Source organism: Mastacembelus armatus, chromosome 24, assembly GCF_900324485.2.
Source record: "Mastacembelus armatus chromosome 24, fMasArm1.2, whole genome shotgun sequence".
In the NCBI taxonomy this organism is placed as follows: domain Eukaryota; kingdom Metazoa; phylum Chordata; class Actinopteri; order Synbranchiformes; family Mastacembelidae; genus Mastacembelus; species Mastacembelus armatus.
In genome coordinates, this window is record NC_046656.1 from 20,045,552 (window position 1) to 20,068,808 (window position 23,257).

The window sequence follows — 23,257 nt, forward strand, 5'->3', positions numbered from 1 at the left end:
GTTGATATGAAAACATTAATATGATTAAAATGGTTGATGTCCAAGAAGAGTCATCACAAAAAAATACTTACTTTACATACCTGCAGACAGTTTAGAGTTAAGACTGAAGCTTTGCTGAAGTGCAGATTGCAGGATTTGATTTGAAGTGCACAGACTATCTGCATACTTTAGTCCATGTAGTGTAGGTGAGTGTGCAGCAGTAACCTCTGCATGTTAAAGGATCTCTAGCACCACCCTCTGGTCACAGGAGGAATTGTTGACATGTTAGAAATGGTTGAACTAATTATTTTCTTGATGTGAGCTACAGTTCTCACTATAAAGTTTGAATCCTATATTCTGATTTTATAAAGAGGAGCATTTAAAGGGTTTAAACCATGTAAACACAAAAAGTAGGCAAATCTGTGAGACTAATAATATATTATTATTGAGAATAGAAAATAGTGCACATGATAAATCCGAGGAAGCTATAATGACATAAATGGCTTAGAAAGAAAGTTTAAAATTTCACTTGTAAACAAAACAAACCATAAAAGCAAATAATTAATTTTACAAAGCCTTCATTGTGCACATGTGGACCCAGGATTCATCCATCCATCATCTATACCCCCTTATTCCTAACCAGGGTCCCAGGGATCTGCTGGAGCCTATCCCAGCTCTCTTTGGGTCAGAGGCAGGGGTCCACCCTGGACAGGTCCCCAGTCCATCACAGGGCCACATAGAGACAAACAACCTCACACACTCACACTCACTCCTATGGGCAATTTAGAGTCACCAATCAACCTGACATACATGTTTTTGGACTGTGGGAGGAAACCAGAGTACCTGGAGAAAACCCACACAAGCACAGGGAGAACATACCCAGTACTCAGAGTCCAGTATCTACCCAACATGTCTGAGCCTGTTTCCACCTCTAGAGGGAGCCTCAGCTCTCTCAGTGGCTCCATGTCTCATAGAGCTGATACTGTGGAAGCTGATCTGCAGCTGCAAACAACCACACAGTTTCTCCACAAGGCTGAATCAAAGGGACGCTGAATAAGAAGCTCCTTCACACCTTGGGTCCACTATGACAAACATCAGCTGCCAGTCAATAATAAAGCATCGATTCAATATTGTGGAACTGGATTCTCACTTAGCTAAGAACTGAAGCAACATGACAAACTATGAACTAACTTATTCTAACTCTTAACATGTCAAATCTGATCCAAACAATCCTGCAGCTGTTACAGCAACAACATGTTGCATTTCAGATGTAACGTCTTATCTGGTTGGGTTGTTGATGGTAGCGTAGAGGCTGCTGGGATCAGTGGAGGCTCCAGCAGAAGAAGAGGAACCTTTCACAGTGCTGTAGGTCACTGCATCACCTTCATCATCATCATCATCAGCCTGAACCTGGAAGGAAACAGTCCAAGACAGAACTGATATTCACATAAACCTAAGACCCAGTGATCGACAGACTGACATCACAACAATCATCACTGATATATAACAACTTTAATGATAAAACTGATTCTTTTCTTATTTCCTGAAGATTTTTGCTTCAGTCTTTAACACCAGTTGGAAAATAAAGCAGAGATCTTACCCGGGCTTTACTCTTGGTCTTCCTGGTGAAGCTGATGGAGGCGTAGGAAACTCCATCCTCAGGATCAGCCTGCACAGAGAAGACGACATGACGGCCGCTCAGCAGAATGTGGATTATTATTGATTCACTATTCCACCTGTTTAATGCTGTTTCATTCCATTTGCATCCAGTTAAAACTCACCATCCATCTGTGTTTTGTTCCCTGAAAACACAAAGAGAGGTGAGTTCAGTTTCCACAGTGAAAATCCTGGTTCATCAAAACTGGTTTGTTTCTAAAAGTCTGAGCAGTGAAAGTTCTGACCTTTAGTTTTCTTCCATCTGATGAGCGCGACAACACTTACTGAGAGTGCTGCTAAAGCCACAGGGGCAATAATGAGCCACCACAGCCATCCTGGAAAGACAATATGGAAATGATGAATGTAGTCAGTGGTGATGTGATGATGTTGGTTAACGTGTTCATATACTGTCTCTATATCTCTAATATTTAACCAGAATATCAAAGGGCTGTCAGAACTGGTTTTCCTGCATGAGACTGAATAAGAGAAAATCTGCAGCCACAGTCGAGAGTCAGGGAAACAGATTCAGTCACTACCTGGTTGTTGTTCTGGATTGTTGTTGTTTGTTCCTGCTGTTGTGTTGATTTTCATTGTTGTCGTCAGTTTAGCTCTGATTGTCGTTGTTGATGTTATTTTTGACGTTGTTGTTGTTGTGGATGATGTTGTCTTCGTCGTCGTTGTTGCTATTGTTGTAGGTGTTGATTTTGTTGTTGTTGTTGTTGTTTCATCTTCACCTGAACAAACCAAAGACAAACTGCACAGTGAGAAAATCCTTCATGTTTATCATCGGCCAAAAACTCATCAAACAATGTTGTAATAGTGAAACTTTAGATCCATCAGATGAACAATGATTTGTGTTTATTCACATCAGTTTGAAATGATTTCATCAGCTCATCATGTTCTCACCTGTTTCCTCACCTGAAGACTGAGGACTGAAGATAAACTGCTGCACTATTCCTCTGTCAGTATTTGTCACTTCACACTTCAGTGACTCATAAAACGTTGAGTCCTGAACAACATCAGATGTTGGAAATGTCACAGTGTCTGAACAGGAACGCTGTGATGTGGATTTAACCTCTTTGTCCTGATAAACCCACTTCACTGTGGATCTGCACTGATCATATGTCGACACTTGGCAGCTGAACGTCACTTTATCATGGAGCTTCTGTTCAGTCACTGGTGAAGATGGAGATATTGTGAGAGAAAGACAACAAGAGGAAAATGAACTTCATCACTGGATCATAATTATTGTGATGTTTCAGTATTTTGTTCTAACAAGACAGTTTGAGCTGAAAACATTATGATGGAAATACTCACTGGTAACAACAGACAGAACAACCATAGTGTCATGATATTGTTCTGGGGTGTCAAACTGTCTGCAGGTGTAAAGACCAACATCCTCAACTGTGACCTTCTTTAGAACCAGAGAACAGTTCTCTGTAACACTCAGTCTGTCTGGGTTAGATTTGGAAATCTGACCCTGTTTAATGATGTCAACTGCTTTTGACTGTCCTGCATAACCGACGAACCAATCAGTTTTGTCACATTTATCCTGATCACTTTTCACATGTTCACAAGACAAAGTGACGTCGTCTCCATCTCTGACATCGATGTAGTTGAAGGAAACTTGTCCAGTTTCTGCTGCTTAGAAGTTGAGAGAGGAAAATAACAAACTAATCAGAACATGGGAAGATCATTTTAGATACAGCAGCAGTTTATAAATGTGTCACTAACACAAACAACATGTTGATCTCAGCTTCACTAAATCAATTATTGATTTATCAATTATTGTGATGTTTCAGTATTTTGTTCTAACAAGACAGTTTGAGCTGAAAACATTATGATGGAAATACTCACTGGTAAATACAGACAGATAAACCACAGACTGATGAAGCAGAGCGCTGGAACTTTTGCTGTATTGTTGACAGACGTAACGACCAACATCCTCAACTGTGACCTTCTTTAGAACCAGAGAACAGTTCTCTGTAACACTCAGTCTGTCTGATTTAGATTTGACTTCACTGTGAATCTGTCCACGATTAACCAGCTCTACAGCTGCTGTGTTTCCTGATCCACTAAAGATCCAGGTCGTACCATCACATTTATCCCGATCATTAATCAGATTTTCACAAGATAAAGTGACGTCATCTCCATCTCTGACAGTGAAGAATAAAACATTTTGTCCAGTTGTTGCTGTTGAAAAAGTGACAAATATAAAAACTAAACAGAAATAATAACATGATTATATATGAGGGTCATTTGAGATACAATAGAAATGTAGAAATTTCTCCTCTGTGGTTCCCAGAGTTCATTCATCTCAGACCAAACGTAGCTGTTACCAAAGCAGCATCAGTCGTATTAAAGCAGTTTTGGAATGTTTCTTTATTGAACATGTGTTATATGTGTCCTTACCTGGAAACTGAAGCATCAGGATCAGAAATAAAGACATTTGGATCCATGTGGATTCAGCCATGGTGCTGCTCTGTCTCTTCTACTTTGTTCGTCTCTTGTTGTCGCGCTCTCAACTGACAAAGTCTGTGAAGTGGTTTCTGCCTAAAGATGGAAACAGCCTCTTCTTCTTGTGACCAGTGAGACGTCACTTCCTCAGACTGACTGCAGCCTGTGTTTTCTTTATTTGCTCACATATCAGGTTTTAATCTTTGGAAATGTGTCAACAAAGTGAAAAACATTGAACTAAACTGCAGGAATTCTCTAGAATGAGACAAACCACCTGCTGCAGCTCAAAGTCCGACTTTAAAAACACTATTTGACTCATTTCTATTAGAGTCACTACGACCACTGCACATCATTGTACCAAGGAAACAACAAGTGCAAACTGTGTCTGTTCTCACAGTCTATTTGTGACATGTGGCAACTTAGACCACAGGACAAGAAGACGAAGACTCAGGAAACTAAAAGTGTGAAAACTGTTCATAAATAAACGTGTTTGTGTCGAAGCTTCTTCCTTTGTTCAGACAGAGTTGATCAGAGACCAGACAGGACTCATGGTGATGTTTGACAGCACATGAACAGACAGGTGAAGAGTCAAACTCCTCATCCACCAGAATCTGACTCTTGATGTCCATGGTGCAACATGGTGATACTGGAGCAGCTGGGAAAGAACACAGAGGAGATGACATTTTACTGCTCTGAGACCTGTTGGATCCTGGTTGATGTCATTGTTTCTGAGAACTGAGGGGGACGTGTTGTGGTGAGAATGTGGCTGCAACAGCAGCACAGCTCTGCAGGTTTTACCCACAAACAATGAGCCAAGAAACATCAGGAACACAAGTGGTTAACACATCGACAAGCGTCCGACTGAACCAGGCATCGACTGAACATCACTACATACTGGGCGTTTCCTGGTGGGCCCCAGGGTCTGTGCAAAGTGCATGTCCTGTTTCTGTCTTTGAACCAGCCCACAGAGCAAGATGAGATCATGTGATTGGTCCACTGGCTTGTCTCTCATCTGAGATCAGCCCAACTCCTTCCCCCTCTCAGGCTGACACACAGAGAACAGACTGTAGACCAACACACCTGCAGGCAGAAGCAGAGCAGAAGTGGAGAAGGGAACGATCAAAGCAAAGACAGAAAAAGTCCAAACTTTAGAAGTGGATGCAGCAAAATGTGCTCAGCTCCCAAACATGTTTGCTACAGTGGCAGCAGTTGTGCAACAGCAGCAGCAGCAGCTGATGTGCAGCAGGTGCAAGACGTGAACATCCTGAGCTGAGTGAGAGAGAAAGAGAGGGACAGACTCCTCCTGTGGAGGCTGAGGGACAGACGGACAGAGTCACAGTGTAGGAGCTGCTGAAGACGACCACACACACAGAGCAGAGGAAGTTATGAGGAGACAGAGAGGCTGTAATAAAGGATCTTCTTGGATTAACAACAGTGTTCACAGCATCTTTGAGAACAACTGAGAAAGGAAACTGTGCAGGCAGCACAACAGAGCAGAGAAAACCTGAGGCTGAATCAGAGTCCAAATCCAGGTCAGAACCACAAAATCAGTCCAGACTGAGTGAAAAAGATCCAGACCATGGCTCCTAAAACGAAGGTATAATCTGATCCATCTAGGAAAAACACAAAAAGGCAGAGTCCAAAGTCTAAACAAGGTCAAAAAGCAGGTCAGTCAGTCCAAACAGAACAAAGGAGGTGTAATGTTCATCTTATCAGATATACACATTTGCAGACACACACTGGGTGAACACACTTCCTTCTTTATTTACTCTCTCCATACACTTACACCTTGCTCTTCCTCTGCTCCTGCTCCCCCTACTGGTCACTACCCTACATCCCTCCTTTTCTTAGAAATATATGCTTATTCATCAAAATGAACCACATCTCAAAACTCTCAACATAAACTGAGCAATATATCAGTCTGCATACTTCCCAATACAGCATAGTGTCATTTCAATGATTATTTTGACTTAGCATGAACATCACTTAATAAACATCTTTGACTTAATCCTTCATGCAAGCGGTTCCCTCCTGATCCTCTGAGACCTATGAGCAGATTGTTCTCTAACAGGCACATGTCCAGACGGTTCTTTAGACACATGGTCTGGTCCCATCCAGGCATCATCCATGTCAGCGCTTGGAAAATCTCTCTGTCTCACTGCAGCATCTCCCACTGCAGAGGAACTTGATGTTATGGCTATAACCCCGGTTCTCTAATTAGCATGAGTGTCTCACTATGGGAACGCCTCCAGCGTGACCCCATCAGAAGCTTCAATACCACTAGTGACGACTATATCAGGAGGGGCGGGGACCCTCCCCCTATATAATAGACTGACATAGCGTCAGTTGTCATTCAAAAACCTCTTGTTTCTGCAGACAACTGTGCTATCGGCCCTAAAGCTGAAATGTCCACAGATTCAAGTGAAAACTCGGTCACCGGGCGCTTTGTGCTTTACAGTCCGGTTGGTCTGTAGCTGACGAGCAGTAGCGACACTATTCGACAGCTGACTGGGGACAGTAGCAATACTTCCACCTGATATAGTCGTCACTAGTGGTATTGAACCTTCTGATGGGGTCACGCTGGAGGGGTTTCCCATAGTGAGACACAAAACAAATGCTATGAAAGAGAACTGATACTCTCAGCTCTGGCAACTTAGTACGGAGTTGCCGACTGAACAATAACTCAGCAGGGCTGCAACCAATAACAGAGTGTGGAGTGGAGCGATAGACCAGTAAGAAGACCTTACACCAGTCTTTACCTTCAGAATGAGCTGCTCGTATGGCTTGGCCCAGTGTGTCACAGTGAGACCAGAAAGTGAGTCAGCGGCATTCTGTGGGCCAGGTTTGTAAACCACTTTGAATGTGTAGGGCTGTAGCCTTAGAGCCCAACGCTCAAACTTGGCCGGTGGTTTTGACTTTGGTGAATAAATCACCTCCAAATGGTTTGTGGTCAGTTACTATTGACAATTCTCTCCACATTTTCCCATAATGCCCTAAACAGCCACAATAATAACGTTTTACTTGGTGTGTGTGTTTTGCTCACATGCAAAGTTTTGCCTTTTCCAGCATTCTTAATACTGAGTTTTTCCATTTTTGCAGCTTGTTGGTCTGCAGCTTCCATAGTTCTCGCCATATCTTGCAAAACAGAGAATGTGACATCCTTCTCATGCAACAGTCTTCTCCTGAGAGAAGCAGTAGAGGTACACTTGTCAATGACTTGATCATGAATGAAACAAACATCTTTGGCGTGAAATAATCGTTCAGCTTTGTCAATGCTATCGTCGCCTGTGTCTTCCATTGTCACAGATATATCTGACACATCCGAACCACCCAGGTGAAGCAGCAGCGCGTGTTTTTGAGCGTCACCTTTAATGCAGGAGGCCATCAAAAAAAGTTTGAAACTGTTCACCTATTTTCCCCATCGCACTTCAAAGTCTGTGTGCACATCAAACGGGCCAAGAGAAGGTAGATTCAGTGCCATCTCCATGCTGCTGATATGATCCTTTTTGTATGTTTCAAAATCTCTAAATCTGAAGAACAGTCCACATTAAAGTGCCTTCATCCAAGAGCTTTAATCCTTGTCTCCCTGTGTAATGTTCATCTTATCAGATATACACATTTGAAGACACACACTGGGTGAACACACTTCCTTCTTTATTTACTCTCTCCATACACTTACACCTTGCTCTTCCTTTGCTCTAGCTCCCCCTACTGGTCACTACACTACAGGAGGGAAAGTAGGAAGACTGGGAACATCAAGAGGTGGGAATGCTGGGGCTACAGGGAGCACACATGATGGTCTGGAAAACCAGCAGGGGCAACAAGTTCAATCATTTTATTATTTTTCTTATTACTTTTGTATTTTACAACATTTTCTGGTTCAAATGATCAAAGTTCATGGACGGATTTATACGTCTGTCCCATAATCCCCAAAATTCAAACTCCTGACCCTCCACAGCCTGTGTCAGCAGACTCTGATTTTATAGGAGGGGGTGGGGAGATGAGTGAGGGAGGATGGGGGTGGTGGGTGGTTGGAGACCAAAGCTGCCACCAGATCAGCACAATTCAGCTGCAACAGCTGGGTTTCAACCAGTAGAGGGCAGTACCTGAGCATATTTCTAACAGAATATGTAGAACTGAAATAGTTTGGGACTAAAATGTGAAGATTTGGACCTGAATCAATCAACAACATGACAAAATACTCATATCCATTTTATTGCAGCTGAAAAAAGCTGTTATTTTGGTTTAATCACTAATTGAATTGTATTAACTAAAGCCAGAATATGATTTAAGATTCAGAGTGTTTCTATATTTTACATGACAGTCATCCTTTTTTGAAGGAAATGATTTGAATTCTTCATTGACCACTGCCAAACTTAAATGACTGGTGCACATATCAGCTCAGAGCAGCTGGAAACTTTTAGGACATTTCACCTACAGGTGGCGCTACAGCAACATGATGAACCTGCCTGACAATTTGTCACTTTCCTTTAAACGCTGAGCCACTAGTTAACCTACAGCACCCCCTGCTGGAAACAGAGTTTTACAACAGTCCATCCTGATCAGGATCATAAAACCCTTCAACAAAATACACAGTGACCTCATGACATGAGTTGGACTCATTTGGTTATGAGACAGAGACAGACTGTAGAGCAACACAGACACACATGTGCAGTGAACAGAGTGGTGGCAGTACAGAGGTCTGGACAGGTGAGACCAGCAAAGCAGGAGACTGGATCTTAGTCAGACTGGTTAAAGTGCTCTGGGTTAAACACGTGAGCAGAGTTACTGACCAGGAACATGCAGGAGAAACAGGACTGAATGAGGCTGGGTCCAGCTGCAGGTGGACCTTCTACTTGAACTGAGGCAGTCCAGTCAGGAGGATTACCATCAGGGGGCGCACTGGGAAGGGGATCCAGCAAACAAAAGGCTGTTCAGGTGGTGAAGAAGCTCAGGGTTATAGTGAGACACAAACTGACACTGAGAGCAAAGTTTCTATAGTGTGTGAACAGGAAATAACAAGGAGCAGGTGAAGGCAGTTACAGGGATAATGACCAAAGTCAAGCTGCTGGGGTTAGAGGACAGAGCAGAGAACAGGAATTGGCTTCAAAATAAAAGCATCAGGGTGGAAGTTGGCTCAAATCCTGAACATCCACAGTGTTTAAATGAAAGTCAGAATCAGTTCCTCTGTTCACCACAGGTGAAAGAGTACAGAGATATTCTACTCAAGTAAAAGTACTGTTACTTTGATGAAATTTTACTTTAGTACAAGTTAAATGATCATTTTAAATGTAAAAGGTAAAAGTAAAAAGTAGAGCTTTTAAAATTTACTCCAAGTAAAAGTTATTTTGCAGTGCAGATTAAATAAGGCATGTTAACACGTGACATTTAGGAAACTACATTTTATTTATTTTACTGCTGTTTAACAAACATTTGAAATTAAAGTGCCATAAAAATAACATGACATTTAAAATATATTGTGAATGCATGTCAAGTATTTTTGTGCAACAAACATCTTTTCACCAAGACAATAATTACTAATTGTATGTACATGGTAACAACACCAGGAACAACTGTCAAATGGTCTTCAGAACTTGGACTGCACAGAGAAGACAGCAGGTGAATTCTGCTAAAATTCACTCTGAGCATAAAAGCAGTTTGTGTCTTCATCAGGAATCTGTCACTGACCAGTTACGCTGTAAAACAGCTGTAATGAAATGAGATGTGACTGTACTGTGGCCTGTTATTTGGTTGGTTAGTTGATGGAAGCGTAGAGGCTGCTGGGATCAGCAGCAGAAGAGGAGGAAACTTTCACAGTGCTGTAGGTCACTGCATCATCTTCATCTTTATTGTGAACCTGGAAGGAAACAGCAGCACAGAAATGACCCACTGAACACAACAGATTATGACCAACACAACACCACAGTGTCACCAAGCAGAGATCTCACCTGGGCTTTACTCTTGGTCTTCCTGGTGTAGCTGAAGGAGGCGTAGGAAACTTCGTCCTCAGGATCAGCCTGCACAGAGAAGACAAAATGACGGCCGCTCAGGAACATGTGGACTGTGGTTCTATGGTCCACGCTGGAACCATTTAGCTCCCAGGCAGAAGAACATTGGACCCATGAGTTATAGTATGTAACTGTACAGTGTGTAGTGTGAGATCTCACCGTGTCCTGACTGGTTTCTGGACCAGACTGAGTCTCTGCTGTGTTTAAGCTCAGTCCCTGAACAAACAAACAAACCAGTCTAGTTACATTGAGTCAAACTCAAGTTCTGTGATGGTTGATCACATTCATGTTGGTGCACATGATGTTTTGCTCAGATTTCATTTTACAGAACCACTGTTAAAATAATATTCATGGAAAAGGACCATGTTTGTACTGTGAAGTCAAAAATCTATAAATCTGATGATTGAATTGACAACTCACAGTGTTTTCATCCGTCTGTGTTTTCTTTCCTGAAGAGACAAAACAGAGTCGACTTTATCTTCAACAGCAAAAATCCAGGTTCATCAAAACTTCCTGTTTCTAACAGCCTGATCAGTGAACGCTCTCACCTGTTCTTCTCTTATATCTTTGGACCAGCAGCACAATTATCACCAGCGCAGCTAAACTCACAGTCACAGCGATGAGCCCCCACCCCCAATCTGGAAACACAATAAAAACATCAACAACAACTGTGGCTGCAGATTTCTCCGTCCACAGCCACGAGAGACAGAAACTGATTTACACTTAATTCCACTACAGGGTCTAATCGTCCCACTGCATCACTGCAAACATGTTCAAGTGTCCATATTGGATGAAAAACAGATCTCATCAGTTTAGTCCATTAGTAAGTTCATTTAAAATTGGTTTTGTCAATGAAAAACCATCAAACATAAAATAAAAAGAACTTTTAATTGAAATAAATCCATGAGATAAAAATTGACCTGGTAGATTTGTAGCATCATTTGTTGTTGTTGTTGTTGTGTCCTGACCTGAAAGAATCAACAACACAAGAAACTGTTCAGGTAGAAAACTCCTCATGTTTCCATCTGATGTAACTGAAGGTGAAAAATCATCTTCAAACTTCAAATCCATCAAATCAATCAAACTTTTAGGTGGTTTTAGTCTTAAACAGCTCATCATATTCTCACCTGTTTCCTCACCTGAGCTCTGACGTCTGAAGCTGAACTTCTGCACTTTTCCACTGTCAGTATTTGTCACTTCACACTCGAATAATTTAAACCTTGATGAGTAAATAAAGTGAGAATCCAGAAAAGTCACAGTGGCGTAGCAGTCAGTCTGTGATGTCTGGAAGTCTTTGTTATTTTGATCCACATCTTTATCCTGAAACAGCCACTTCACTGACTGATGACAATGATCATATCTAAACACTTGGCAGGTGAACGTCACTTTATCATGGAGCTTCTGTTCAGTCACTGGTGAAGATGGAGATATTGTGAGAGAAAGACAACAAGAGGAAAATGAACTTCATCACTGGATCATAATTATTGTGATGTTTCAGTATTTTGTTCTAACAAGACAGTTTGAGCTGAAAACATTATGATGGAAATACTCACTGGTAACAACAGACAGAACAACCACAGACTCTGGACCTTGTTGTCGTCCTGGTGTGTCAAACTGTCTGCAGATGTATTGACCAACATCCTCAACTGTGACCTTCTTTATAACCAGAGAACAGTTCTCTGTTACACTCAGTCTGTCTGATTTAGATTTGGCTCCATTGTGAATCTGACCCTTATAAATCAGGTATGCAGCTGCTCTGGTTCTAAAACTACTAAAGACCCAGGAAATACTTTCACATTTATCCTGATCACTTTTCACATGTCCACAAGACAAAGTGACGTCGTCTCCATCTCTGACATCGATGTAGTTGTTAATGTAGGACACTTGTCCAGTTTCTGCTGCTTAGAAGTTGAGAGAGGAAAATAACAAACTAATCAGAACATGAGAAGATCATTTTAGATACAGCAGCAGTTTTTAAATGTGTCACTAACACAAACAACATGTTGATCTCAGCTTCACTAAATCAAGCTTAGTCAATAAAGCCCCACTGACAGAGTTGGAAGAATGCTCTGAAACTCTGACATGTGTCCTTACCTGGAAAGTCAATCAGCAGCATCACAAATAAAGACGTTATAATCCCTGTCAATTCAGCCATCGTTCTTCTCTCTCTCATTTGTCTCTTCTTCTCTCTCTCAACTGTCAGAGTCTCTGAGCTGTTGCTTCTTAAACATGAAGCATATGGACTTCACTCATTACTCACATGTCACTTCCTCACACCAACTTCTGCATTTTCCTAATTCCTTCTCTTCACCATAAGACTCAATATAGATTCAACTTTTAACTGAAAACTTTCACTTCACTTAAAACTAAACAGATGGTTTGACTAAAATACAGTATCGTGTTACATCACCACTGACAGTAAACACACAGACTACTTGACTTTCTTTAGGTAGCATTAATGACGATAACAAATTAGCTTTTGAATTTTATCTCTTATACAATCTGACTCTTGATGTCCATGGTGCAACATGGTGATACTGGAGCAGCTGGGAAAGAACACAGAGGAGATGATATTTTACTGCTCTGAGACCTGTTGGATCCTGGTTGACGTCATTGTTTCTGAGAACTGAGGAGGACGTGTTGTGGTGAGAATGTGGCTGCAACAGCAGCACAGCTCTGCAGGTTTTACCCGCAAACAATGAGCCAAGAAACATCAGAAACACAAGTGGTTAACACATCGACGAGCGTCCGACTGAACATCACTACATACTGGGCGTTTCCTGGTGGGCCCCAGGGTCTGTGCAAAGTGCATGTCCTGTTTCTGTCTTTGAATCAGCCCAGAGAGCAGGATGAGATCATGTGATTGGTCCACTGGCTTGTCTCTCATCTGAGATCAGCCCAACTCCTTCCCCCTCTCAGGCTGACACACAGAGAACAGACTGTAGACCAACAGTAGGTCCCTACTCACCTACCGGAACCTACTGGTAGGTTCAGAAGGTTGTTTTTATCCTACAGATCTTCATTGTCGTCTTTACATAAGTTACGGCCTTAAGTTTAAACTAATCAGTTATATTTAGGCATTAAAACATGTTGGTTAGTTTTAGGCAATAAAACGAACAAAAACGTACAGCATTAGCATTAGCAATGTGACTTGGAAAATGCTAATGCTAGCTGATGTTGCTAATGCTAATGGCCATTGACTCGCATTTTCTCCAGTAGGTGTAGTAGGCTCCTACTGCCCCATATCAATAGGACTGATCTGTGCTACAGTGGTTTCCGGTTCTGCATTTTTTTATTATTTCTTTTTGACTTAACAGATGTGATTTGAAATACACCGATGTAAAGTACTTAAAAATATACATACTTAAATATAATTACAGATTTTAAAAACTACTTTAATAAGTACAAATACACACAAAACGTACTCAAATGCAGTAACGTGAGTAAATGTAATTCGTTACTTTCCAGCACTGCTGTTCACTGAGTGACACAAGTGACATGAAGCTGCTGCAGCTTCAAGAAGAAAAACAGAAAATCTGAAACTCAGCTACATTTTTAACTGGACGACAGTATAAGGAAATTAGATGAAGCAAAAATATTTATCATAAGTTTGTTAAGATCCAGATGATGTGTCTCACAGACTAGAACTTTTCTTTTGGACCCAAGGACAGAACCACAAACCAAACACACCAGGAGCACAACTAAAACAGGACTTGGAAGGTGGTTGGTCCAGGTGACTGGACTGAAGAACATACAAACAGTAGTTCCAGAGGAGGGAATGGCAGGAGACAACACTGAGGGAACAGCTGAGACTCGTCTTACAAACAACACAGGAGCTACAGGCGGGTATACACAGGACATGAGACGTCCTGGCCTCTGATCCTTCAGCTGAATCATCCAGTTAGAATCTTTTCTCATAAAATACATTGGTCATACTGAAAAATAAAAACACTCAGTCACTGAAAATCTTCAAACCTTCTCATGGTTCTGTTGTTTTCTACTCAGGTCAAATATGATGAGATGCCATTTAACAGCAGTCGACTCATTTCTGTGCTGAGCTGATGTTGAAGCTGTGGATCAGTGGAGTCTCACAGAAACAGAAGGTTCTCCAACGTTTTCATACGTCACTGTACCTTCATCATCTTCATCATCACGTACCTGTGAGAAACAACACAACACACAGTCTCAGTTCAAACTGAGGTTGTAGTTTGTGCTGTTGTGTGTGTGTGTGTGTCTGTGTACAGTATATATATATTCATTCTGTGTGTTTTTCTCCCACAGTGAATCTTTTGTTGCCATAACTTAATAACCACAGTCAGCACAGTGTATTATCTTCTTGTATCTTTTCTATATCCACAGTTAACAGTGAAGAACTAATATCACAAACAGTGGAACGTTCTAATTGGACCAACATGTGATTATTCAGTGTCTAAACTCACAGTGTTTTGTTCCTTCTGTGTTTTGTTTCCTGAAAAGACAAAGAGACAAAAAAGTCGACTTCAGCTTCAACAGGAAAAACGCAGGTTTATCAAAACTTGTTGTTTCTAAAAGTTTCATGTGTGAATGTTCTCACCTTTAGTTCTGGTCCACATGTTGACTGTAACAACACACATTATGAGAGCTGATAGACCCACACACACAACGATGTTTCTCAACAAATGTGGAAAACCTGAAAATATTAAAAACACATCTGAACCTTTTTTATTAAAATATGCAAATGTCTTAAAGTAAATTCATCAGATTTTCAAAAGATAAATTGACATTTTCTGTCCAACAATTTTATCCAGTTCTTGAAAAAGTGACAAATATAACTACAAAAAGAATATGATCATATATGAGAAGAAATTTCTTGTCGTTGGTTTTATGTTTAATCTCATACAAAACGAAGCTGTTACCAAAGCAGCATCAGTAATAATAATGTAGTCAGTGGTGATGTGATGATGTTTGTTAACGTGCTCATATACTGTCTCTATATCTCTAATATTTAACCAAAATCTCATCAAACAATGTTGTAATAGTGAAACTTCAGATCCATCAGATGAACAATGATTTGTCTTCATAAGTTAATTAGCTGTGACTAGGTTTGTAAAATCAGAATTACTGACTGTTGTGATGCTTTTACCTGTTGATGATGAGGTTGTTTGTTTCATTGTTGTTGGTTTAGTTGTTGTTGTTGTTGTTGTGTCCTGACCTGAAAGAATCAACAACACAAGAAACTGTTCAGGTAGAAAACTCCTCATGTTTCCATCTGATGTAACTGAAGGTGAAAAATCATCTTCAAACTTCAAATCCATCAAATCAATCAAACTTTTAGGTGGTTTTAGTCTTAAACAGCTCATCATATTCTCACCTGTTTCCTCACCTGAGCTCTGACGTCTGAAGCTGAACTTCTGCACTTTTCCACTGACAGTATTTGTCACTTCACACTTGAATAATTTAAACCTTGATGAGTAAATAAAGTGAGAATCCAGAAAAGTCACAGTGGCGTAGCAGTCAGTCTGTGATGTCTGGAAGTCTTTGTTATTTTGATCCACATCTTTATCCTGAAACAGCCACTTCACTGACTGATAACAATGATCATGTCTAAACACTTGGCAGCTGAACGTCACTTTATCATGGAGCTTCTGTTCAGTCACTGGTGAAGATGGAGATATTGTGAAAGAAAGACAACAAGAGGAAAATGAACTTCATCACTGGATCATAATTATTGTGATGTTTCAGTATTTTGTTCTAACAAGACAGTTTGAGCTGAAAACATTATGATGGAAATACTCACTGGTAACAACAGACAGATCAACCACAGACTGATGAAGCGGAGCACCGGAAGTTTTTCTGTATTGTTCACAGATATAACGACCAACATCCTCAACTTTGACCTTCTTTAGAACCAGAGAACAGTTCTCTGTAACACTCAGTCTGTCTGGTTTAGATTTGGTATTTTCTTTAATCTGTCCAAGTCTAACCAGCTCTACAGCTGCTGTGTTTCCTGATCCACTAAAGATCCAGATCGTACCATCACATTTATCCTGATCATTAATCAGATTTTCACAAGATAAAGTGACGTCATCTCCATCTCTGACAGTGAAGAATAAAAGATTTTGTCCAGTTGTTGCTGTTGAAAAAGTGACAAATATAAAAACTAAACAGAAATAATAACATGATTATATATGAGGGTCATTTGAGATACAATAGAAATGTAGAAATTTCTCCTCTGTGGTTCCCAGAGTTCATTCATCTCAGACCAAACGTAGCTGTTACCAAAGCAGCATCAGTCGTATTAAAGCAGTTTTGGAATGTTTCTTTATTGAACATGTGTTATATGTGTCCTTACCTGGAAACTGAAGCATCAGGATCAGAAATAAAGACATTTGGATCCATGTGAATTCAGCCATGGTGCTGCTCTGTCTCTTCTACTTTGTTCGTCTCTTGTTTTCGCGCTCTCAACTGACAAAGTCTGTGAAGTGGTTTCTGCCTAAAGATGGAAACAGCCTCTTCTTCCTGTGACCAGTGAGACGTCACTTCCTCAGACTGACTACAGTCATTTCTCTCTTTTCCTATCACATGTTGATTTTTTTAGAATAATCTTTCTTTATTTACTGTCTATATCAATAAAGTTCAAACATGTTAAGCTTTATATTTCCTGCTCTATCTCTTATATCTACAGTGATTTAAAGTGAGGACAGCTCATGATCAGCAGCAGAATAGAGGAACTTGAATGTGTGATGAGTGTCAGTTCAGATAAGTGTTTGTGTTGATACTTCCTTTGTTCAGACAGAGTGTGTCTGTTCTATTAGTCTATTTGTGACATGTGACAACTTAGACCACAGGACAAGAAGAAGACGACTCCGGAAACTATTAGTGTGAAAACTGCTCATAAATAAACGTGTTTGTGTCGAAGCTTCTTCCTTTGTTCAGACAGAGTTGATCAGAAACCAGACAGGACTCATGGTGATGTTTGACAGCACATGAACAGACAGGTGAAGAGTCAAACTCCTCGTCCACCAGAATCTGACTCTTGATGTCCATGGTGCAACATGGTGATACTGGAGCAGCTGGGAAAGAACACAGAGGAGATGATATTTTACTGCTCTGAGACCTGTTGGATCCTGGTTGACGTCATTGTTTCTGAGAACTGAGGGGGACGTGTTGTGGTGAGAATGTGGCTGCAACAGCAGCACAGCTCTGTACGTTGCATGCGATGGCACAAGTGTGAGAAATGACCATATACTGTTTCCGTTCCCTGAATAGTGCAGATAAACAGACCACCGGCCCACAGCAGTTTGCTGCAGTCCCATCATCTGTCTACTCTCAAACCTGTTCACTGCTCCACAGTCCTGAAGTGGCTCTGATCCCTCTCCACAGCAACAACCTGTTTATTCACCTGCTCATCTCATTTGGGTCCTAGTCTTATTTCTGCTGCTGTCATGTTTCAGAAGGGGGAGGGGCTTAGAGGCTCTGATGCTTCATGCACACATGAGGAACTGGGTTAAACTGAGGTCGTAGTACAAACGTTAAGTTGTGTTTTTCTCCCACAGTGAATCGTTTCTTGATATAAACTTATATTATCAGTCAGCACAGTTTATTATCTCCTATATTCTTGTATAAACATGTGATTATATGTTGTTTAACTTGTTTTGTTCCATCTGTGGTTTGTTTTGTTTCCTGAAAAGTCAAGAGTCAGATTAAATAAACTAAAATAAAAAGTGTTTTATCAGAGTTTGAGCTTCATGTGTGAACGTTCTCATGTTTAGTTCTCTCCAGTTTAAGCAGAAAATCCTATAACGTTGTGTCCTGGAGGCTCAGAGCTACGATGCCTGCATGTCTCCACAGCCTCATCCTCCACTGAGCTTCACAGAAATACTGAGTGTCTCTGGACCCTGGATGCTGTGGGGCAGGGGTATCCAGCCCTGCTTGTTTTCCACCTATACCTGCCCTGCACACAGCTGATTACCTGGATCAGGTGTGTTCAGCCAATCAGAAACTGTAAGGGAGAGAAAACAAGCAGGGTTGTGGCTCTTGAGGACCAGAGCTGGCTACACCTGCTGTCACAGTGGCCATTTCCTCAAAACAGGACCAACAAGCTGCAGACAGTCAGACAGACCACCTATAGCTCCCTCTAGTGGTGAGCTGAGAGGAAAAGCACCATCAGGCTGCTTAAAGGAGGTAGTGCTGCTGTTCCTCTTTAAACTCTCTGTTTTGCTTCTTGTGTATTTTGTTTCCTCATGTTACTGCGGGGTTTTCTCCGGCTTCCCCCCACAGTCCAAGACCATGCATGTCAGGTCGGTTGGTGACTCTAAGTTACTACTGTGGGAGCTTTGGAGGGACGAAGCGACACGACAAATATGAAGCGATGATATTCAGACTGAATGTTTCTACAGCAGCAGAAGTTTGTTAGAAGCTTCTTTATTTATTGTCTATATCAATAAAGTTCAAACATGTCAAGCTTTATATTTCCTGCTCTATCTCTTATATCTACAGTGATTTAAAGTGAGGACAGCTCATGATCAGCAGCAGAATAGAGGAACTTGATTGTGTGATGAGTGTCAGTTCAGATAAGTGTTTGTGTTGATACTTCCTTTGTTCAGACAGAGTGTGTCTGTTCTATCAGTCTATTTGTGACGTGTGACAACTTAGACCACAGGACAAGAAGAAGACGACGACTCTGAGGGGGACGTGTTGTGGTGAGAATGTGGCTGCAACAGCAGCACAGCTCTGCAGGTGTTACCCACAAACAATGAGCCAAGAAACATCAGAAACACAAGTGGTTAACACATCGACGAGCGTCCGACTGAACCAGGCATCGACTGAACATCACTACATACTGGGCGTTTCCTGGTGGGCCCCAGGGTCTGTGCAAAGTGCATGTCCTGTTTCTGTCTTTGAACCAGCCCACAGGGCAGGATGAGATCATGTGATTGGTCCACTGGCTTGTCTCTTATCTGAGATCAGCCCAACTCCTTCCCCCTCTCAGGCTGACACACAGAGAACAGACTGTAGACCAACACACTTGCAGGCAGAAGCAGAGCAGAAGTGGAGAAGGGAACGATCAAAGCAAAGACAGAAAAAGTCAAAACTTTAGAAGTGGATGCAGCAAAATGTGCTCAGCTCCCAAACATGTTTGCTACAGTGGCAGCAGTTGTGCAACAGCAGCAGCAGCAGCTGATGTGCAGCAGGTGCAAGACGTGAACATCCTGAGCTGAGTGAGAGAGAAAGAGAGGGACAGACTCCTCCTGTGGAGGCTGAGGGACAGACGGACAGAGTCACAGTGTAGGAGCTGCTGAAGTCGACCACACACACAGAGCAGAGGAAGTTATGAGGAGACAGAGAGGCTGTAATAAAGGATCTTCTTGGATCAACAACAGTGTTCACAGCATCTTTGAGAACAACTGAGAAAGGAAACTGTGCAGGCAGCACAACAGAGCAGAGAAAACCTGAGGCTCAATCAGAGTCCAAATCCAGGTCAGAACCACGACATCAGTCCAGGCTGAGTGAAAAAGATTCAGAAAATTGCTCCTAAAACGAAGGTATAATCCGATCCATCTAGGAAAACACAAAAAGGCAGTGTCAGGTTTACGCTACACTGACTCGGTTCTTTTCCCTGAAGGCAATGAAACACACGACAACTTGCAGTCATATACCGAGTATATGCCTGCAAGTGAAAAAGGTCTCAGTTGCAGACGGAGAGAAGAGACATTCTTCTCTCCCCCATGCGATCTTGACTCCCTTTGCCTAGCAGTCTTTTATTTTTATAGTGAGGAACAAACAAGGCACATGATGCGTGGGTGCAGTTAGGAATTTCAGCTCATCATTTACACAGGTAAAAAGGTTATGTGGTCTATCTAGTAAGATAGCCTGAAAACGTCTTACACAAACATGTTATTGTCTTCAAATCATGTTACACAATGGCAACAATTATACTTTTGACCTCATGACCCAAACAGGCAGAGTCCAAAATCTAAACAAGGTCAAAAAGCAGGTCAGTCAGTCCAAACAGACCAAAGGAGGTGTAATGTTCATCTTATCAAATATACACATTTGCAGACACACACTGGGTGAACACACTTCCTTCTTTATTTACTCTCTCCATACACTTACACCTTGCTCTTCCTTTGCTCTAGCTCCCCCTACTGGTCTCTAACCTACATCCCTCCTTTTCTTAGAAATATATGCTTATTCATCAAAATGAACCACATCTCAAAACTCTCAACATAAACTGAGCAATATATCAGTCTGCATACTTCCCAATACAGCATAGTGTCATTTCAATGATTATTTTGACTTAGCATAAACATCACTTAATTAACATCTTTGACTTAATCCTTCAGTGCAAGAGGTTCCCTCCTGAACCTCTGAAGCCTATGTACAGATTGTTCTCTAACAGGCACATGTCCAGACGGTTCTTTAGACACATGGTCTGGTCCCATCCAGGCATCATCCATGTCAGCGCTGGGAATTTGTGGTGAAACCGTCTCTTGACCGGAGAAACATGTCTCATGCACTTCACACCATTTTATTCCAGAATGACAGCTGGTCCTTTCCTCTCCACAACACGGTACGGCTCAGGCTCGAATGCTGTGGTCAACTTGTTCTGTTTCGGTTGTTTGAGCAGAACACAATCGCCTGCTTGGATCACGCTGTCCACTGCAGCTCGTCTTTTATCAGCCGCATATCTACTCTTTTCCTTTTGATCAAATCTCTCTGTCTCACTGCAGCATCTCCCACTGCAGACGAACTTGAGGTTATGGCTATAACCCCGGTTCGCTAATTAGCATGAGTGAGTGTCTCACTATGGGAACACCTCCAGCGTGACCCCATTAGAAGCTTCAATAGCACTACACCAGCCTGGGGGCTGCCCCTGGTGATGACTATGTCAGGAGGGGCGGGGACCCTCCCCCTATATAATAGGCTGGCATAGTGTCAGTTGTCATTTCAACAAGCTCATGTCTTCTTCGCTTTCATCACAAGGAGGGTGGTCTGGTGAGACCCTTTCTCATGCTAATCAGAGAACCAAGGTTATAGCCATAACCTCAAGTTCTCTTTCATAGCATTCGATTCGTGTCTCATTATGGGAGATATACCAACTCCCGAATTGCCAGACGCCTGTAAGAAAGACAACTGTCCCTAGTGGTGCATCACATGGCAGGGGCTGTACTTAGTGAAGTCCCCACACCAAGGACAGAATGTGCTAGGGTTTGAGCTGTAACATCCAATTTATAAAACCACGCAAAGATGTGGGGCGAAGCCCAACATGCATTGGCACACAGTTCCTGAATAGAGACTCCTTTAAAAAGAGCAGAGCTTTGGGGATTTCTCGAGTTTAGAGGGGCTGTTAGCCATGACCATGACTAGCAGCTCCGTGAGTTAGCCTAGCAGCTTGTGCAGCTGTCGGACGGGGCTAGAGAAAATGCTTTTCTCTCGGCTAACGTGGGGAAAGTAGAGCTACTTCCCTTAGGTATTGCTACCAACCGATACCGCTAACACCACTGGTGGTGGCGGAAGTATTTCTACTTCGGCTATTCATGAAGAATTTCTACTTGGAAGTATCGTTACTTTAAATGGTGGAAGTATTTCTACTGTCCCCAGTCAGTTGTCAAATAGTGTCGCTACTGCTCGTCAGCTACAGACCAACCGGACTGTAAAGCGCCCGGTTTTCACTCGAATCTGTGGACATTTCAGCTTTAGGGCTAATAGCACAGTCGTCTGCAGAAGCGAGAAGAGGTTTTTGAATGACGACTGACGCTATGTCAGCCTATTATATGGGGGGAGGGTCCCCGCCCCTTCTGATATAGTCGTCCCCAGTGGTATTGAAGCTTGTGATGGGGTCACGCTGGAGGGGTTTCCCATAGTGAGACACGAAACAAATGCTATGAAAGAGAACTGATACCCTCAGCTCTGGCAACTTAGTACGGAGTTGCCGACTGAACAATAACTCAGCAGGGCTGCAACCAGTAACAGAGTGTGGATTGGAGCGATAGACCATTAAGAAGACCTTACACCAGTCAGAATGAGCTGCTCGTATGGCTTGGCACAGTGTTCAGTTCTGTCTCTAGACCTCGCCATTTGCTTGAGGCCAGTATGGTGTGATGCGTCTGCTGCATCCTGCAAATTTACTAATGTCAGCAGTAAAATATCCTTCCACAGCCAGTGGTGTGTCTGATCCATAAGCATATTGCTGCTTGGATGTACTCTTTAACTGTGTATGACCATTGTTATGCAGTGCTTTGAACACATTTGACCTGACAATGCTACAAGTTGCACCAGAGTCTCTTAGCATGGTCACTGGCATCCCGTCCACCAATATTGACATTTCAGTATCATTAGTGTCCCCTTGCGGATCAGACTCCCTTTCAGGATCATTATCTTCTCCTGTGATGTCGGCTGACTCCTTGTTGTGTGGTGCCTTAGTTGATACTTGGTTTACTTTTAGTCCTGTTTTGGTTTGACAAACCGCTGCAAAGTGGTCCTCTTTGCCACAGGAGCAACACTGCTTCCCTTATCCAACAGAACACATTTTCCCATAGTGCCCTGCACGGCCACAATTACAACATGTTAGTTGGTGTGTGTGTTTTGCTCACATGCAAAGTTTTGCCTTTTCCAACATCATTAATACTGAGTTTTTCCATTTTTGCAGCTTATTGGTCTGCAGCTTCCATAGTTCTGGCCATATCTTGCAAAACAGACAATGTGAGATCCTTCTCATGCAACAGTCTTCTCCTGAGAGAAGCAGTAGAGGTACACTTGTCAATGACTTGATCACAAATTAAATCGTCTTTGTGATCGCCAAAATTGCAAAATCTTTGGCCTGAAATAATCGTTCAGCCTTGTCAATGCTACTACAGAATCTTTATCATTGCCTGTGTCTTCCATTGTCACAGTAAACAATACACTGATTTAAATTTTCTAAGACACTTTTTGTCCAGAAAGGCCATATGCAAGAGGGTGTGTCTGAGGATGAATAGTCATGTGATTTACCTGAGAACACAAAAGACGCACAGAACAACCAGACAAAGGCGCGCATAATGAGCCTTTCAGTCAATGTAGATGGGACGGATTAGTGCAGCACAATACAACACAATGAGGAGCCAAACGATCCTCATTTGAGTTAAAATCAGTGTTTTTACTCTGAGGACAAGCTAAACTATTTGTCTCTGTGAGGA

At 41.9% G+C, this 23,257-nt stretch overlaps 1 protein-coding gene and 1 long non-coding RNA gene across 2 annotated transcripts; both read right to left on the reverse strand.

The window, feature by feature from the left end:
- Window positions 1-956: 956 nt before the first annotated feature.
- On the reverse strand, window positions 957-16,518 carry LOC113136929 (uncharacterized). Its single transcript, XM_026318103.1, has 10 exons — window positions 16,432-16,518; window positions 12,195-12,322; window positions 11,654-11,998; window positions 11,228-11,512; window positions 11,021-11,068; window positions 10,649-10,738; window positions 10,521-10,549; window positions 10,260-10,316; window positions 1,580-1,648; window positions 957-1,389 (listed from the first exon to the last, which is right to left on the reverse strand). Exons 1-10 carry the CDS (start codon window positions 16,476-16,478, stop codon window positions 1,258-1,260), a joined length of 1,230 nt encoding a protein of 409 aa, XP_026173888.1. The 5' UTR covers window positions 16,479-16,518; the 3' UTR covers window positions 957-1,257.
- LOC113136931 (uncharacterized) lies at window positions 13,684-14,802 on the reverse strand. Its single transcript, XR_003296315.1, has 3 exons — window positions 14,674-14,802; window positions 14,540-14,568; window positions 13,684-14,258 (listed from the first exon to the last, which is right to left on the reverse strand). It is a non-coding gene; the product is annotated as an uncharacterized LOC113136931 (long non-coding RNA).
- Window positions 16,519-23,257: the final 6,739 nt, after the last annotated feature.